Below are 20,168 nucleotides of genomic sequence, written 5' to 3' on the forward strand. Positions count from 1 at the left end.
GCATCAAATTATGTGACCAATTTGATCATGAACAATGTCTGAGATAGTATAATACAAGGTGGATGGGAAATAAGATGCTAGAAAGATAACATCTATTATCATAATACCGGTACGTTTACGACGAATTCTCTAGCCATACTGATTTGACAAATCCCCAACGCATCATTTTCTCCAGTTACATGTTGCTGTTTTAGGTTACCCTTGCCACTTCTTCTGTGTAACTTTTCTGCCACTCTTGTCCTGCTAAAAGCGTAATATCGTAATTGTAACACGCCGCGGAATTACATGGCGAACGGGCGCGTGGTTGGGAGGGGGTACAAAATACCGGTAGGAAGAAACACGGCACAATTAACTGCCGGTATGTACATTTATACATCCTCTGATGTTCCTTCCTTTTCTGTCAGTAAATGCATAAAACATAAACCTGCATGAGCATACAAAATGTCATGAGAAAACGGACGTATACTGTCAAGAATTTTCATTTAACTTCTGTCCGTCACAACCGCTATGACGTAACACTTCACTGCTAGCGTAGATATAAAAATGGCAGGAAAATGGCTGCGTACGTTCAATTTTGCCCATTCAGTCGTAGATCCGGGCTATTATGCAACGGTTCTTCACACTTTTACATGAGTTGTAGGTCACCAACAGAAATTCAAGATTGTTGTTGAATCATGTTCGTCTTGTGCCGTGAGCATGTGTAATTATGATCTATATAAATTTGGCAATGAATGTGACAGTGTGTTCGTCCCACGACGAGCTGCGTACCCCGAAAAAGATACTGAAAACTTTTGGCCTTGTTGTCTTCGAATGCATTGTTATCGATGCTTTGTAAATGATGTATTGGACACCTAGATGTCTGAAGTGTGCACAGCTCAGAAATAACTATTGTTGCATGTGTAGATCTCTTTAAGTTCCAGTATTTTTAATCTACCGGTATAAGTCTTACTACCGGTATTTTACCAATGCATGTTAACAGTTGAGTAGCATACTGAACAGCTTACATTTCATAATGTATTGACATCATTAAAATGTCATCAGTTGGTCAAAATAATGAATGCCTTAGGCTGGTCACATAACTGGTATAAAAGGGCCATTTCTTCCAGATGGAATCTGCTGTAACAGTTATGGTTGGTAGCTCATGCCTGTAGCTATGTTATTGTATGTGGCAGCTCAAGTATATTATTTCAATACTGAATGAGATATTACTTAATCTAAATCTGAAGAGGTCTGCCATCAAAGCCACTGATAGTGTGATTTGTTTGTATTGACCTTATTTATCTAGGGAAAAGGGACCAGATCTCGAGGGTAGAGATGATTTTCATGTCTTAATAATTAGCCAGCAGGATGCATTTTTGTGGTTGTAGGCTTGTGCAAGGGACTGTGACTGTAGGAATGATGATGTTGCTGGAAAAGAAAATTGTGATATTTATCAATGGCCACTCTGATGACTCTAAGGGATGTCCCTATAAGACTCGGACTCTAGGTATAATGTACATACTAGTAAATAGGCAAACCCAATCAAGTAATGTGTCAGCCACAATAATGGTAAACATTGATTTTTTACTTGTAGAATTGATGAGAATGGCAAAAAGCTAGATTGCAATATAAACAAATTTCACAATATTACAAATTTACTCACTGAACAATTTATCGAATTTTGGTAATATTCAAACCTGTAGTGCTTCATTGCTCTCACCACTCTGTACAAAGTAGTTCAGGCCCTATAATTAACTATGTGATGTAGCCCAGTACAAATCACTGATTTTGACTGGATGACATAAGCATAAATTTCACCCTGTAATTTCAAAGAATGAAGAATGTTCTAGAACTCTTTGAAGGACACTGTTACATCATTTGGATGCAGTGGAATTCCGGAACATCATCTTCAAGGTCATAATGTCATCAAACCATGAAGAAAACATGGCCATTACTGAAATCTGTTGATTTCATGGAACACTTTCCCCGATGATAATCAAAGAGCTTTCATCAATATACATGTAAGCATCAGTCAGTAGGACTATATGGAAAGCCTAAAAACAGCGATTATCTATGGGAGGTGGTTGCAGTGCAATCAAATCATGGAGTAATGTAAGTACATGATATTATGATATCTGTAATAATACCAATTAGATAACTTTTAGTGGAGTTGCCTTTTTTTAGTGTTGTCATGATCTGACTCCACTTTATTCTTGGCTCAAAAGCATGACCAAAAGTGACCACATCAGTATATGAAAAGTTACCCTCTAAAATAAACACCAGCAAACATACGAAGTTGCTTTACTTGTAAAATGTAATGTAATGTGAATGCATATGCCTGGTTCTGCTTGGCCAGGCCAGAGATCGATAGATATCATCCCTGCACCTTAATGAGAGTGTGTTACATGTATCCCCAGAATTAATGAGATTGCAGCGGACCATTCAGGACTTACTCAAGATGAAATGCATGTAATGAAAACACCAGTTTCAAAGTCTGGCAAGGGACCAGATTTCGCACATCTGCTGCATGCAATATGAACTTACTTTTGTGTATCAAGTGTTGTGTAATTTATTTCTCAATGTTTTTATATAGCCTGACATGTGTCAGACTGTCATATGTTCTTTTTGATATGTAATCTCTTCATCAGAACAGGTCAAATGACATGCTGTTATGTTCCATGTTGCGGTTGACCTAAATTGTACAGATTAATTATTTATGAACCTGACTTAGGCCACCTTGAATGCTGTACATGCTTGTACATGTAGAACTATTGGTGACATGTGGTAATTGCAGACATTGTAAAAGTTAAATGCAACAGTAATGTTTTACTCTTTACGACTTTTCATTTCCACTTTCTAATGTTACTCAATTTCACACTCGAATTGGTCTTCAGTAATTTGGTGCAGTTCTAGTTACATCTGTGAATTAGGCTTCTTATAATGATTACAAATTGTTCTACAGGGAGCAAGTAATGAAATAACAAATGTTACTTGACGAAACCACCTTTTTTGGTACAATCTTAGGTCACAAGGATATGTCATTTCTTTTCCATGTATGGCTTGTGAAAAATCATTTAAATTTCTGTATGGACCATCAGTCATGTTGTTTGTGTTCCCTCAATCATGTTGTTCCATCCCCGGAACCGGAATAGCAAATCAGGCTCAATCAGTGACTAAATTGGACCTGTGTCTTAACCCTGTGGAAATGTTTGTTGCTGATTGCTGCATGCTCAATGACGTATTCATGACAAGAAGACTTATACACTGATCTGTGTCTTGGGAAGGAAGCTAGCTAGGTCTATGCATCTCATTGTTGTGCAGCGCGTGACTTGATACAGTCCAGGTGTTGGTAGGTGAGTGATGGCAGGATGATGTTATCTGTTTGTCCAGATTGCTACCTGTTACAGCCGGTTGAAGCAGGTGCAGATGCAGCAAGGCTCGGCCATGTCGCACGCTCCGGCCCGCAGACAAGATTCGGGGACCATCGACACTCAGGCAATACTACAGCTCTGCGGTAATCCTTCTGTTTTTCCTGTTTCACTACTTGTTGGTATTGGCTTACACTTGATATGATGATGGACAGCCACTCCTTCTGGAGTATGGGGGTCTACAGGTTCAGCGTCCTTTGTTGACAGGCTTTCCTCGCCTTTCTCTTTATATACACTTTGGATGCTGATGCATGTAATCTACTATGTTAATATACAGAGACTGCAAGATATGATAGAGCTATATATAATAGATACCTATTCAGTTGCATGACTACCTCTTTTTCAAAACAAGGAACCAAAAGTTGTGTTGTCTTGATGCTTTAAGATAAGGAGTTCATAGTATCTATAGTAACTAAATAAAGTTATATGAGAAATGTCACATATTATTTACTTAAATTTTGATGCATGGTCTTTATTCGGTATTTTCCGCCATTGCAAAATTTTGTGTCACAAAACATAATGAAGCAGGTTAAATTTTTAGGTACCATTGACCTTCACTGTCACCCAATGTCACCCAAGGTCACTCACGGTCACATGTGGTTCGAGCAGCAAACAGAGAGTTTCCCTTCATTTGTGCTCTTTACAGTGTGTGTCTTTTCCCTCATTCCAGCTGACCTTTATGACCAAGATGCCCCTGCCCTACAACTGAAGGTCATCAGATATGTGAGTAGAATCCTCTTCATTTCTCACAATCACACACATCTTCCAGATGACCTATTTTCTGGTACCATTAGTGTAAGGTTAGATGTAGGGCAGGGTAATTGACTGTTACTAATGTCCTAACACTATGGTGTGAAAATACTTGATTAAGATAATGCTTGATTAGGTAGGGTTGCATACCGGTACAGAAAATTCAGGTCCACAAGTCCAGGTCCAGACCTGAACCTCGACCTAGTTATTTGTAAATTGGCGATGCTCAAAACAATGGTTCATTTTGCTACAAAGGAATCTGTTTGGTGGAGTATCCTATCTTCATGTAAACAACCATGAACCCTAACTGCCTCTGTTAACTTAGACCAAGTTTGTCTGTAGAAACTAGAAACTTTAAAAAATGGTTTTGTTCCAGTACACTGTACCAGTACCCACCTCCACTTGAAGGTCTTCATAGGGCAACAAAAGGCTCAAAAAACATTGTAAAGTAAACTATTATCTCACTATGGAACCTAGATATTGTCAAACAAATTTTTAGATAAAAATATCAGTTCCTTACTATAATAAACTTGTTACCTTGCATCTTCTGCAAGCTCTGCTATTTGCATAAGTGCAGTTATTACATACGGCAACCTTAACATTGCTAAGTCATATTATCAGTCACCTTCAACTGGCATTTAGGAAGGGTCCCTTAAAGCTTAATGCATCAGACTTGAACTTGCCTATACAGCAGAGCAGAGGTTAAATCATGGTAACAAATGTTGTCTTTGATGGAACTTGGAAGTAAGCCAAACAGATAGAGTGGATCTTAAGTCATAAGGGAGTTGTGTAAGTCAGTGTATTCCCAAGGAGCTCGTAGAGCTGGTATTTTATGGGTAAAGTTTGTACATTAGGCAGTGTAATTAGGATGGTGATTCTTTTTACTGTCAGAGAAGCTGCTTTTAAAACTTTCTGCTGTATGTTTAGAGTTGTAAATGTTTGCTGTATGAGGAATTCTAACACAGAGGAAAAGTACCGGTACTATTTTCTGCATTTAAACAAGGCCCCAGAACTGAAATGGATTCAATAGTGAATCAAACAAGGCCCCATAGGATATGTTCTGGCAGACATGTTGCACTATTGAACCCTTTGCATGCAATAAATCTATGTAGGGCACATAATTAATCTTCAGTGTATAGTCATACACCAATAATGTGACAGACTTACTGAGATTCATGGCTCTATTAAGACCGGATGCTATAGATTATCTTTAATTGTTGCCCAAGAGCTGCATTAATTATAGACTTGTGTTGTGTTGGATTGTATTTTCTATACCGGAAATAATGTGGTGCCTTGTGATTATTGAACTCTTCAGTGAGATGTGACCCTTAGTCTAAGGTAAAGTTGCCGATTTGTGTACAAAATGTATTTGTTATAATGAAAGATAGTATAAAAATATCTGATACAAATGTATCATGTAGCCATAAAAATAGATACAATGATATGTGAAGTACCCCATAATTTGAAGGTAGTGGAAAGTTTAAGGTTGTCAAATGGAGCCCTTTAAGAAATGAAAAGTAAAAACAAAGCAACTGCAGTTCAGCACCAAGGCCTGAGCATAGTGATTTGGCACCACTAAAATGTGACAGTAGACTTACACCTTAGCTGCTTGTGTGTTTTTCATCACATTTGAACAATTTCAGAAAATGATAGATGTGTAGCTCACAAGCTACTGCTCCTTTTGCTGCTTACATCTTTCTGGACTGCTGTAAGAGATCCAGTGATTTTGCTTCACCGGACTCGAGCAGTTCTCAAGGGTGGAGGGCAACCAAAAAATATTAGTTTGAAACCCTAATGCCACCTCAGAATATTCCCATCCTCCTACGCAGGGACATCCTACAACGAAACTGCCTGTCTGGATGTACCCTGCTTTCTCAACCGTCACTCTTAGTTCCTGTTGACATCTCCCCCAAACCAGCTGTCAGCCAATCAGAGAATAGGCCTTATAGTTTTCAAAAGGGGTCTTGCATATATAAGGGTAAGCTTATTGATATCTATAAGCAGGGCAGTCAGGAACTAAGGGTGACAGTTGAGAAAGCAGGGTACATCCAGACAGGCGGATTTGCTGTTGGGTGTCCCTGCGTAGGAGGTTGAATATTCCTAACATTTGGTTTAGGAAATGCAGCAGCATCTTTCATATTGTGTTACTGATCCTGCACTGCATTTTAGTCAAATTTCCTAACCTTATACCCTTTCTGGAGTAACTCTTCATGAAATATCACCTCAAAGTGTGTCAAAAAATACCAAAAGTTCGCCATAGATCATGACAGGGAACATGGTGAATATATAATGGAATCAATACCAATATAACAACAACAGGACCAGGGATTGTAAGTCCAGCCCAGTGACATGTAACAACCTCTTGATCTCAATGTTGAGGAAAGATTTATTTTGCTGTAATTTTTCTGCTCTCTGAGCAGAGTTTTGCCAAGGGCTTTCCTGAAACTCATAATCCTAGGATTAACCCCCCCTATGGGTCACATACAGTAATGCTTCATCAACCCTGCTTGTGCATAATGGGACCTACCCTCCGCCTGGGAACACAGCCAGGCACACGACTGAATTATGGAAAGGTCATGAACAGAAGTATTACGCTGGAATCAGGCCGATTTTGATGAGTGATACAGCAGCTATGCTGTAGATATAACTCATTACAAGAAGGTATCTGACAGTGATATGTAATATTCAGACAGCAATTAAAGAGGAGTAGTAGCAACATATTAAGGAGTTTCCACCTTTCCTTGCAGCATTTGAAGACCTGATATTTCTAGCTTAAAACTGTGAGGCACACAAAGTCTCGAGATGTGACTGGTTTGTGTATTGATAGCTTACAAATTTCAGCCTCCTACATTATGGGTTTAGATTTAGGTTCTTCTGTAAATGAGACAAGGTTACTGTTTTGTATCGCAATTCTAGACTCAGAGGAAACTACCCCTGTAAGTTATGTCTGAACACACTGTTGTGGCCCTGCCTGCACATACTGGCTATTCTGCATGAAAGCTAATGTATCTTTACAGTATTTCTGATTCTGTGCTGGCCAAATGAAGATGCACAGTCATCAACATCACAGCTAGTTTGGAAGAAGTCCAAACTTGCTGCATCAAAAGTTAAACATTTTCAGTTGTATCTATCCCTTATAATTGGCAAAAAAAAACCTATCCACCAAATTGATGTGTGATACATACTACATATCTGCACAAATTCTTATCACATTCCAGAATTTGAAGTTGTCCAGTGACAGTCATTTAGTGCCAGTGGTGCGGACTATATGATGGAACTTAAACGACAGTGTGGGAAACAACCAGACATCAATCACACCTTCACACAATACTCATTAAGACAGATGAAGACTCCATAATATTGCAGTTGTGTGCCCATAGCTCTTATCTGTAACAACAAAGTAGCACCTTACACATTGGCCACCAGCATCATTAGGGTCCTCTTCAACATGTTATGGTGGCTCTGGCAAAATGTGGTTCATGCCAGAATTTTTTTTAGATATTCTCAAATTTCTTGCCATTGTAGATTTTTTTTTTCAAATTGGTTAAACCATATCATCAGCATTGATTGAAACTTAAGTCATGTATTATTATCTACTTTTGACATCTGATGGAGATTGTTGGCATTGATCAGTGCTACATGAGCCATCTCAAACTATTGAGAAAGCCCCAACGAAAAGGAAGGACGCAGCTATAACAATATGTAACCATTCCTTAGTACTGTGGGCCTTGTAGGGTCAATGGCAAGCCCGCTGATACATTCATCCATCTCTGTCATGCCAGCATTATCCCATTATAGAAGCCCTGTCTAACCACAAGTGTTTGCATAATACTTGATGCAGCTATTCTCTCTGCTGTTTACGTTTTGTCAGCTTGTAGTACCCCTCTGGGGCAGGGCGGTCTTGAGGACGCATCCCTTTGCCCCAGAACAGAAATTTGCTTGGTGGGACGGATTGAAAATCTTGTCTACTCTTTAAAAAACAACACAACACTGAACGTCATCACATGAAATTGATAAAAATGTATATTGAAGTTTTTGACTGTCATTCAACACAAGAAATTACTCACCTCGAATTTTTGGTAGCACCAATTATACCAACACAGGTGCACTTTCATGCTTAGGATAACAAATTATTTTTGTAAACGTAAAAGGACAATGGAAATTGACAACATGGGCTCCCAAACAATAAGTAAGACGGAAAAAAATGAAAGCTTGAAACAGCCTTACTTTGGGGACACTTTGTTCTTCCAAAAGACGCATTTGTCAAACATTTATCTGTGTATTCTGTGTATTTGTTTAATATTGTTTGACCTCTTCATCTTCATGAAATTAGTGGCCGTTAAGCCAAACACAGTATGGGTTTTCAAGGTTGAATAAACACAAAACAACATAATCAAGTAGAAATTTTGCACGGGTTTAAACAAAAGGTATTCTCTTTTAATCTGATGTTTAATTTGTAGGAAGATGCCTATAATTGATGACATGTTTTGTGTATTTTGATTGTAGTTACAAAAGGTAACAAGAGCAGAGTGCTGTCTCCTATTGCTTGTTGCTGACGACACAGCGGAGTTCTTCTGTCAGGTAAGTTTGATCAAAGATGCTAAGACCACAACAATTCAATTTGTGAGTACTTTCTTTGACTGAAAATCAACTTATGCTTGACTTGAAAAGCAGCATGAAAAAGATCTAAGGGGGGTCTGTATCTTGGTTCTCCGCCCAGTTTTTAGAGTGATCATGTTTTCCTCCCAGCCCTTTGTTTTTATCTTTAACCTTTTTCTTAATTTTTGCTAAAAAATATTTGAGAAGTTTCAACCAAGAAAATAAATTTGTGTGGCTAAACAACTTTTCACCTCTTGATGACCTTTATTTAACCTATAGCCAACAATAAGACACTCAGGAAATATCACAATAGATCAAAATGAATTAAACTTCTTCATTGTAGGTGAGAAGTTATCATTTCCTATTGTAACTGTTATAAACCAAGATTCATAATGTTCATGGTGTCTCCTGGCGGACCATAGAGTTGATAGACAGGCATGACTGATTTAATGAGGTTACAGGGTCCATTAGCTGTGTTGTCCTTATCGTGGAACACTGCAGCTTAATACCCGGCCATGACAGAAAGTCAATACTGGGTGTTTTTTATTCATCAATGAAGGATCTTATATGGGAAAAGTCATTCTCTATAAGATTCCTCTGATAAAGATAATTTACATTTATTTCTTTTACCAATTTGTTTGCAGTACTTGTAGTACACTCATTTGTTTTTATTGGTACATGAGTTGTAAGGAGATATAACATATGCATTTGAAAATATGTGTAATTGGTGTATAGATGAAGTTGTATAGCACCTAAATGTATGATAATGATTTCTCATGACCTACATGTATTGTGTGAAGTTTCAGGAGTAAGGGCAGGTTGAGATTCAGTCTTGATCAGCTGCAAATCACAAGGTCCTCTTTTGAACAGAGTAGAGAAACTTTGTAGGGAAGAGTAGAGAAGCATTGTAGTTACAGTATGTTTTTGATGCATTGAAGCTAAGAGCTTTTCTATTGGCTTCATTTTAACTAATTTCTCCCCGTTCCATTCCATGCTGATATTAATGCTGATGAACTGTCTCACAGGTGATTGGAGAACATGTGTTAGAAGAGGAGGTGCGCTTCCCTGTAAGTACTCCATTACTGTCCTACTGGTAGCTTATCTCAAAGTGGTTTGCAGAGCCTTTTGCTCTTAATGATGCACTTCATTTGATTTGCTCACAAATGATGTCGTACTGACGTCAGTAGATAGCTGATATGCTGGGAGAAGCCAGTGTTAGTTGTCCTTCCTTTTTGTGCTTGAGCTTAAGTGTGCAAGTTGGCTTCAGGGTGCCAGCCATAAATTAGGTGGAGTTGATAAGATGGAACAAGTGTAAGAGCATAGCGACACAGCCTAATTACTATCTGTTGTGTGTAGGAAAGAGTTTGGATCTAACATTTTATCTCTATACATTGTGAAACATTTTTTTTGCTGCTAAGAGACTACTACACGTGTTGCCTGTACAAACTGTAGCTAGAAATAACTTTGCAGAGTGTTTATGTATCAGCATCTGTTAGAGGAAAGTGTTTCATATGTGTTTGAGTTGCTGTAACCTGTATACAAACTGTCACATGAAGAAAATCTCAAAATATTGACTCAGAAAAAGCTCAAAGTTGTCAGGAAACATTGCAGAAGGAATGCCACTGGCTATAACAATTTAGTACAGGAGCAGTCTGTTGTAAGAAGTTTGTCAGGGGCTTGTAGAAATGCTATTTGTACCTCCTTCTAAGATTTTATATGAGAACATCCCTTACATCTTTTATCATCGAACTCATGGAGAAATGATAGTCTCCAATAACAGCTCCCCTTTGATGTGCTTGAATGAGAAATTTCTTGTCACAATGGGATCAGTGCAAGACACCGTGATCTCAACATTATCACCTGTAATTTAATGCCAGCTTTGTCTACCTCAAGGGCTTCTTATAGACAAATTCTTTCCTCAGATAGAAGTATTGCAAACAGAGATCTCATTGGTCCTACTAAGCATTATAACTGCCAACTTTTGAAGCTGGCTGTCAGACTAACAGGTGGTCTGTCTGTGGTGCTGAAACTATTGTAGTTATGAGAATGTCCCAGATATGGAACAGAGCAGGTTTCTGATGTCTGCGATAAGTGAATTCACCAGAAAAATAACTTTACCTAGATTTCAGTGCCTTTGTAGCCATCTGTATCTCTAGTACAAATGTACATCAATCATATCATATCGCATATCACAGCAGACTATAATCAATCCTTCCATCACAGTATTGTAGTGTGCATTGTTTCATCCAAATGTTATCTGCTGTCTGTACTTACAAATGTCTGCATGTTATCTTTACTTTAGTCTGCTTGAAAGCTATGTGCATAAGTGAGATAGCAAAGCTGTACTATATCAGTACATATAGCTTGGAGTGAATTCACAAGTACTGGTGGAGATGACAAAAATCAATAAAATCAATGTTGCATAAAGTGTATGAACTGATTGAGTAGCTGTGGGCATCCCGCTTGTGTGAGATAAGGCTGTACATGCGTCATGGAGGGATATGTTTGTCTCAGATATGTCTGTAGACTTCTTAAAGGTGGACAGAGGTGGAGGAAGACTAAGATGGAAAAGATTTTCAAACATCCTGTTATTATGTAGCCTGTGTATGAGGAAAAACTGGATTGATTGTTACATACCAGAAAGTTGTACAACTTCCATTCAATTTTGCGGTAGGGAGAAAGTGGAGTGTTTGCAGTGGTTTTGAGTCTGCAGGAGCGCAAAAGTCATATAAAGTAACTGAAACCTGAGCGTCTTTATGGACAGGCAGTTGGAAACCACCTACTATCACTGATCTAATCATGTCTACCCTCTGGATACTTAGTACTTGTTGAAAGTATATCCAGTGTTCAAAGATCGGGTCTGTGTACATTCTGTGCTTTGTAAATTTTTATGTGTCTTCCCTATAACAGGTGCCTCCAATACAGCATAATAATGTACGATATAAAGTACACACACATAGCATTTAGACAAGGGAGTTGGCAAGGAGAAGACAGAATAAAATTTTCATGGGGGGTCACTACAAAAGCCAAAAATATGAAATCACAGGGAATATTTCTGCATTGACAGTTACTCATTGGTATGGCTGTGCCAATATTTTGATTGCAGAGAAACTGTAAATTGTTTGCTTTAACAAACTGTTGGATTTTCAGCATTGAAAATGTTTTACTGATAATTTGTAAGCTGCTTATAGAATCTATTTGGCCAGGTAGCAACACCAGTAACCCAATGATGTAAGCATCAAACAAAATTGGGTAGTGGACATTATAAAGCCATTGATGAGATCATCACATCACTTTTGATCATATTTTTTGCTTTAAGTTGTAAGGATACACAGACCTTTTGTCATACATTCTCATACTGGTAAATAAATATTTTCTTTTGAGTCTTTTTACAGTGTTTTTTTTTATATGTCCACGTCCTGTCATCCTCCATACCAATGAAATTAGTACTTTGTCGAAATCTCTCTTGTTGCTGATTTACTACTCAGGTAGTATTCCTATCAGAATCCTTATGGGATATTCACCTCGCAGACATCATTTCTGAGGCTGCAATTATTCCAGTTGACAAGCTATCAAAATTGGTGATTCATCATCCGCAAAGAATAGGCATTACTACACATAAAAGGTATGCAATTATTTTGTCATGTTTGCCTCGGCAAAAGATGGAGGAGGTATCAGCGTTTTGAATAGAGAAGGTTTAAGTTCTGATTTTGTTGCTAAGATCAAGCCAAGGTTAATTAGAGTGCTTATAGTATTTCACTTCAACTCAACATGAAATTTGATATGCTAATAGATTCCATGAATGTACTTATCTTTTGTTTTGGGTGCCATGTTGGCTTCCCTACTTCAAAGAGGTACTTCTTATCAACTTGCAACAGTGTAGCAACATACCGGAACCTTTGATTCTCAAGAGGGTTGAACCGTTGAGGCATATTGAACTGTCTAATGTAGTTAACAGCTTGGGTTTGATCTTTTATGTGGTGCATTTGATTTGAAGGGTTAAGGTCACCCAATGGTATTTGCTTATGTATACTAGATGATTGTGTATGCAAGCAATGGAATGAAAATCATTTTACCTTTTGTTCCCACTTATGTTCTCCCAGTTTCTCATTTCCACAAGATTCTATCATTTTTTTAATTTTCACCCAACAATAATGAAGAGAACATGTTGTTTCTGCCAGCCCCAAATGCCACTGTGTTTTGTCTGATGATTTTGTCTGAGGCTCATTGTCATGACTGGCATGACTCCATCACATCCTACAGAGTTCCTTTGGGTGCCCTTTCTTGCAGCATAGTCCCAGTAGCCCTCTTTACCAGCCTCTAAACTGCTGAACAATGTGAACTCAGCTACTCTTCCCACCCACCGGTACCCCTGGGACAGCCATAGATGGTTGTAAATGTGTTACAACTTTTGCACAAATGGTTATATTACAAATTCAGTGGAGATGTTGGTATTTTACTGCTGTTAGGTGGCTTACTGTCAAGAACATTTAGGCCTTGTATGTTGTGTAGATGTCTTTCATGACAAATTGAGATACAGTGTATCTGCTGCATGGTTATGAAGGTCTAGATCAAAGAGTACTGAGGGCTTCCAGTTATCTATGAAACCAAGGAGCTTTTATATCTTCGATGGAACCAACTGTTTGGTTTTTGTCATGGAAATGTTAAAGGTAGCAGAGTAGGAAGAATTGTTAGAGTGTTGTATGAAAGCAGGCCCTTGGTTAGGTTGACTAGGTCGACAAATACTAACTTCCTTTGCAAAACTGTGTTTCTAACAAGCTCTGTTTTTATAGTCAAAGTCTAACTTTTGTTCCATTTGTTTCTGTTCTTTGCAAGATTACTTCAGCAGTAATATGTCATGAATATTCACTTTGTCTAAAAGCAGCCAGCCTAAGTTAAATACTGTATTGATTGCTTTACATGTACTTAGCTCATAAAGGTTCATTAGGTAGTAGCAGAGAAGATGCCTCTTCATTTAACTTTAGCCTGCTTGAGTCTGAAATCCTCCAACTTTTCCTTCATCTCAAAATGACCTGCTTTAATCAGTCTGTTTGGTCAGCACATTCTTTAAGTCAGGGGCTGAGTCCAGGTCTTACTGAAGACAAATCTGGCAAGGAACAGGAATCATGGGGATATAACACAGTAAGACATGGGCGGCAGGGGTGCATCTAGATAAGGTCCTCCAGGAACAGGAGTTTTCTGAAGAAGACTTTGGCTCTGACATGGTCTTTGAATTGTTATATATCTAAGAGCATATTTTATGCTGTATGTCAGCAACAGTATTAACTGGTCCTATGGTTATGGCAGTGACACTGTTGTGTACAAAGTAGTTTGTGTGTGGATACACATGTACATGTATTATATATTCATTGCTCAGTAAGTATGTGAGTTAAGCAGTCGTCCTCATATGAGGTGAAGCAAGCATGATGCTTGTTCTTATATAAAGCAATGCAGCTTTGCTATGACCCATGTTCAGTCGAGCACACTTTAATCCCTCCTTGTCTTAATATAAGTAAGGGTGTTGAGTTCTTGCAAGATTTGACACCTAAGGCCAACCCCATACATTCCATTGACATACTAGAGTATGCTTGTCTTGTAATGTTTGGATTCACCCAATCTAACCAATATGGCAGCAGTATACAGCCATGCCAGGGAGGCACAAACATAGCATTTTCCTATTCAAGACAACTTCCCTGGTAGATTGGCTTGTCAGGTTGGATTTTAAGGTTGCAAAGGTCGGGTTTCTCTCCTACAGGGAATCTTTCCATTTTTGCAGGAAATTTGCACTCAGAGAAGATTTCATGGTGGGTGTTCTGTCTCCCTGCTGTCTGCTTCTCCACGGTGTCGGAGACAAGCTGTCTCCAGACTGATCCCCCTGTATATGGTGCAGATATGTCCATTGTAGATCACCACTTTGTTCTTTAATTACAATGATTTTGACGCCAGATTTGTAGCAGGGGTGGCACGTATCAGCATGGGACTGAAGGTGTCTGCCATTGATAAGGGGTATTATGGAACAGTACTTCTGTGCAAGGAAAGGAAGAAATAAAGGGAGAAGTGTTTAGAGAAGACTATATGAAAGTCTCTGGAATGCACCCTGCTGTTTTAAGCCTAGCTATTAATGGCAACCCACAGCAATTGCTCCTGTGGCAGTGCATTTAATGCACTACTGCATACGAGCCTTGACACATGCTGGCTCTTTTTCAAGTTGTATTGATCAATACAAAATTGGCAAAAATAATGCAGAAAATATTTGACACTGAATGTCAAGGTTTTGATGGATTGTTTATGACTTTTAATGTGTTAGATAGCTTGAGTGATAATTTACATCATTTTATGCTCATTATGCAGATCTAAATTTTATTTGCATAATTAGTAAGGAAAGTTTATAAATCTGCTGTATTCCATAATACATGTAATACTTTCAAACTTGTGACTGGTTAACTTAGAAAGAGAGGAATATTTGACATGTCAATTATGCAAATGAAGATTTAATTTGTATCATTTATGAGAAAATGAGGCCCTACAGTTGTCAAAACACAATGAGGGTCAAACTGAACATGTGACTTGATGGAAACAGGAGATGTACTTGGTATATGCTGCAATCACCAGCAGCAACACAAAGATTTACATTTTGATGGAGGTCTGGGTTAGTGTATAATGAAACCCTGAAGGCAACTCTTGAATCTTGCATTTTCCACCTGACAACCTGAGCCGCTCAGCAGCCGCTGTAAGGAAGATTGGTTTTGGCAAGAGCCAGTAAAAAGCTTTTAAGAATTAGTGATGTTTGCATGAGTCTGCCACAGTTAAGTGAGGACAATCACTTTAAGGTTCCTCTGAAGCCAGACATTTGCAAAGGCATCCCCACAGAGTGCAGACAAGAAAGGTAAAATAACTTCATTATAGTCAGCCTATTCATCTCCTAAAGGTGCACTCCCTGCAGGTGTTTCTCTGCCTTCCAGCACATAATGTAATCAGATTTCAACTCAGTCTACAGTCTTACCTTGTGGAACATAACAATTTTTCCACTTGCTTTACACTCCAGATCAAATCCGCGATTGATTGCATGTAGCCTCAAGGAATGCTGAGTGCAATTATAGTGGAATAAGAGTGTTATGGTGCATTTTAGAGTGGCTTTTATGCCAGGTTGATAGCTCTTACTCACTGTGTAGCACACTTAATCGCGACAGCGAACAGAACCTGCTACAAGCAGCAAAACAATGCCTTTAGAGAAGCTTCAAAGGAAAGAGTCAAAGTGCTCTGTCATTTTGATGTAACATCAAGCTATTATGTTTTCAAGTGATGCATTCTTTAAAAAAATTGACTGGCCTGCCTTGCCCCTGCTCCCAAGTATAAGGTATTATAGCCATCGTGAGAAGTTGTCAACTTCAAGATTGTGGAGATTTTCTTGAGGGAGTAATTGACTTAATGCTTGGGTAATGGTTGAACTTTAAAACTCCACGATCTAAAACCATTTTGATGAAATCACTTGTGACAGACTCATAACCCAGTCAACCTCCATATCTTATATTGTGCAGTGGACAGTGAAATTGCCTCCCTCAGTTTTCATGTTTTATTTGCCATGACTGATTTTGCCTGAAAGTTCACAGCTAGGGGCTCTAAGCCTCTTAATATAGATATTTAGCATCAGCTTAACTGCTGAAAAGTTAAGCACAGCTTAACAGCTTCCATTTGGATGCTACATTTGGTATCATGTTGTGACATTTTGCTTTATGTCAAGTTATAAGTTTGGATGACTACGCAACTACATGTTAAAGATTTTCTTGTACACGTTTTACAAGTTTTGCTGCCCCAACATAGGTATTGGGGATTTCTGTCACAAAGTTTTTCTTGGGTCTGAGTGATGATAAAGTGTCTTGTTTTTGCTTTTTTTTCAGGCCTGCCTGAGGTGGCTTTTGCCCTTTTCCAGAGTAACTATTATCCAACAGATTGCATCACCAAATGTCTTTGAATAAACATAACACAGTTGCTTCTCACCACAGATTGATCAGAGCTGCCTGGGTCACATGGTCACCAGCAAAAAACCTGTCATATTCGAAGACTTGGACTCAGTAAGTCAAATATCATCAGATGACATTTTGTATGCAAGGAAGCATTACCGTATTAAGGATCAATTTTAGAAATGTGAGAAATGATATATATGAAGTTAGGAAAATTGATTTGTACGGAAGCAATGAGAAATAGAAATTAGACACAATACAACAATAGACACAATGAGTGTAATTGATTAGTCATAGTAATAGCTGAAAGTGACTCATTTGATAAATTACTCTGACCTGATACAGTGCAGCGCAGTAGGGTTACAGAAATGATATTAGATGAACTCAATAGCTGTTGTATTTTGCACTTCCATCCAGAAAGGCAAGGGGGAGCTGCAGTCCCTGGTGCTGCATGTCCAGTTGGGAGAGATCAGATCCATGCTGTGTGTCCCAGTGGAGAGTAAGGCTGCAGGGAACATTGTGGCACTTGCCTGTGTCCTCAACAAAAGGGACAGCCCCAAGTAAGATTTACCAGATCATATTTCATGACTTTGGACTCAAATTTATAAAAGATATCACAAGATCAGCCATATTGTTGCTGTGAACAAAAGTTACATGGCAAGCGGGTAGTGAATACATAAGTAATAGAATCATTTTTGATACAGATGTAAGTATCATTTGTTATGATATTTATGTAGGAAGTATGTCTGCTAGGAAAAAGTGGGATAGAGAGAAAGAAGCGGGGAAAAGTGTTGTTTCATAATGTGTAGCAGGCGACATGTACATGTAATTTTCTCCCATGGAAGTGACATACAGTGTTGCTGTGTTGTGTAGGTTCAGCCCTGCAGATGAGTCCCAGATCAGGACATGTTTCACCTACACATCCACAGTCCTGACCAGCACATGTACATGTAATTTTCTCCCATGGGAGTGACATACAATGTTGCTGTGTTGTGTAGGTTCAGCCCTGCAGATGAGTCCCAGATCAGGACATGTTTCACCTACACATCAACAGTCCTGACCAGCACATGTACATGTAATTTTCTCCCATGGGAGTGACACACAGTGTTCCTGTGTTGTGTAGGTTCAGCCCTGCAGATGAGTCCCAGATCAGGACATGTTTCACCTACACATCAACAGTCCTGACCAGCACGCTGGCTGTGCAGAAGGAGAGGAAACTCAAGTTAGAGACCCAGTCCATGCTGCAGATTGCAAAGAACCTATTCACACATTTAGGTAATGAGAATTGTTTGTACTGGTACCAAATGCACACTAACTCATAACCTGCACCACAACCAAATGGTAGAGGGAGTTTTTCCACAGTCCAAACTTCCAGTGGACACGGTGCTGAAATGCCGTCTAATAGATAGGGCACAGTTGTACAAAGTCACAAGCTGCAGTACTGAGGCAAAATGATAGGGAGAGTTGTGTCCTGGTTGAACCCTCTAGTGCTGAAATGCCATCCAATAAATGGAGAAAGTTTTATAGAGTAATGGGCTGCAGTACTGAGGCCAAATGATAGGGGACGTTGTGCCTTGGTTCAACCTTCTAGAGCTAAAGTGATATCGGATAGATGGAGAACAGTCTCACAAAGTCTTGAGCTGCAGTACTGAGGCTAAATGATAGGGGAAGTTGTGCCATGGTTCAACGTTCTAGTGCTGAAATGCCATCCAATAGATTGAGAAAGTCTCAAATGTATTGAGCTGCAGTACTGAGGCAAAATGATATCTGGGTTGTGCCCTAGTTTAACCTTTAAGAGCTGAAATGCCATCCAATAGATGCCACCTCAGTCTCAAAAAGTCATGAGGTGCAGTACTGAGGCAAAATGATAGGGGCCCTGCTTGAACCCTCTAGTGCTGAAATGCCATCCAGTAGATTGGAAAAGTCTCACAAAGTCACAAGCTGCAGTACTATTGCAAAATGATAAGGGAATTGTACCTTGGTCCACATAATGCTGAGATTGGTGTAATCTCAAAACTATTTTGTTGTACTCAATTTTTTTTCAAGACAAGTACATGTATTGTAGTCTATATGATTTTCAACAGAAAATGCGACATGTATACATTTGGTTTAATTTGTATGTTTGAAATTGATAGTTGAGAAGCAATTTTACCCTTCTCCCTGTTGAAATAGGCTTTTAGCACAAAATGTTGCATTACGTACATGTTTAGTCAGCTTCTTCTACCTATTCTATGGAAGATATGCCATTTTGGTTAACAACTTGTTACCTTTTTTTGTTTTTTACCTCTTTTCAGATGATGTATCTGTTTTACTGCGTGAAATCATGCAAGAGGCCCGCAACTTAACACATGCAGAAAGGTATACTTTCTTCTCTATCAAAGACATTGCAAAAGTTGTGTGTTACAAATGAAGAGAAGACAGAGTATGCAAATGTATTTGAATGTACTAAGTTCATCTATGACAATAGTCAACATTATGTTACAATTTTAAACTCTTTATATCCGTACACAAAATAAAGCACTTAGCAACAAGCTTTTGATCAGTCCTCTCATCCTTCTCAAGTTTAAATGACCCGAAGCCTAAGTCACACATCCAGTGTGATGTCAGCAAAGGGTCAAAGGTGCTTGGAAGTTGGTATCGGCCCCCATCTTGGTCGAGCAAAGGTTGGTGAAACTTCCAGAGGACTGATGGAAAGGTTGTTGGTAAGCTCTTTATTTTGTGTGCAGATATAGAGTTTAAAATTGTAAAATGATATGCAAATGTCTGTTTTGTTATCTTAGATGTTCCCTGTTCCTGGTGGATAAGGGCAGGAGGGAGCTGGTTGCCAAGGTGTTTGATGGAGTGGTAGCAGATGAGAGTGAGGTAAGAGTGGATGGACAGCTTCTGGGATCTGTATGTAACCTCTGATGATAAAACCTGTTGAACTTAGCATGGCCACGGGATAACAAATTATACATAACCACTCAATGCATAAACACACTGTTGATACCAGCATCATGACACATATTTTAGGTTGTATTTTGTATCTGATTCCTGAAATATATGATAGGATTCAACTGCAAAATTTCTGAATTGTACAGTCTGTTGCAAATAGTTGTTATTACATGTACCTTGATGAAAAATGGAGATAAAGTTTATATTTGTCTTTAAATTTGAAAGCCACCTTTCTCTCAGATGATATGTATCAATTGATATCTGATTCAGGAGTTTTTCTTACTATCAGTTTTTCTTACACAAATCTATCTCTGTTATAAATCATGTCCTGCTATTTTATCCTGATGCAAGGCAGGCTATTTTGTTTGGAGACAGACTTTTTTCTATGAAATGTTATGTACTTGAGAATGTGGTAGCATGCTCCATAGTGTTGCCCTGCATGTTAAATCTGACAGCCTGTCTCTTTGCATGCTCTGTCCCATCCTTTCAGGCTCAGGTAAGAGCACAGATGTTGTGT

At 38.7% G+C, this 20,168-nt stretch overlaps 1 protein-coding gene across 3 annotated transcripts in view; it reads left to right on the top strand.

Annotated features, from left to right (window-relative positions):
- The first annotated feature begins 1,832 nt into the window (after positions 1–1,832).
- The window catches only part of LOC118419150 (cGMP-dependent 3',5'-cyclic phosphodiesterase-like), a 32,699-nt gene continuing 14,363 nt past the window's right edge, over positions 1,833–20,168 (top strand). Inside the window, exons 1-10 of one of the 3 annotated variants that reach the window (XM_035825463.1) lie at positions 1,833–2,091; positions 3,370–3,493; positions 4,078–4,130; positions 8,664–8,738; positions 9,782–9,823; positions 16,760–16,828; positions 17,135–17,277; positions 17,841–17,992; positions 19,012–19,075; positions 19,498–19,579. In XM_035825463.1, the coding sequence (XP_035681356.1) occupies positions 2,053–2,091; positions 3,370–3,493; positions 4,078–4,130; positions 8,664–8,738; positions 9,782–9,823; positions 16,760–16,828; positions 17,135–17,277; positions 17,841–17,992; positions 19,012–19,075; positions 19,498–19,579 (843 nt within the window). In that variant the 5' untranslated portion in view covers positions 1,833–2,052. The remainder of the gene's footprint in view (positions 2,092–3,369; positions 3,494–4,077; positions 4,131–8,663; positions 8,739–9,781; positions 9,824–16,759; positions 16,829–17,134; positions 17,278–17,840; positions 17,993–19,011; positions 19,076–19,497; positions 19,580–20,168) is intronic. The other 2 variants (XM_035825461.1, XM_035825462.1) reach the window with 2 other exon arrangements.

Source organism: Branchiostoma floridae, chromosome 7 (assembly GCF_000003815.2).
Source record: "Branchiostoma floridae strain S238N-H82 chromosome 7, Bfl_VNyyK, whole genome shotgun sequence".
In the NCBI taxonomy this organism is placed as follows: domain Eukaryota; kingdom Metazoa; phylum Chordata; class Leptocardii; order Amphioxiformes; family Branchiostomatidae; genus Branchiostoma; species Branchiostoma floridae.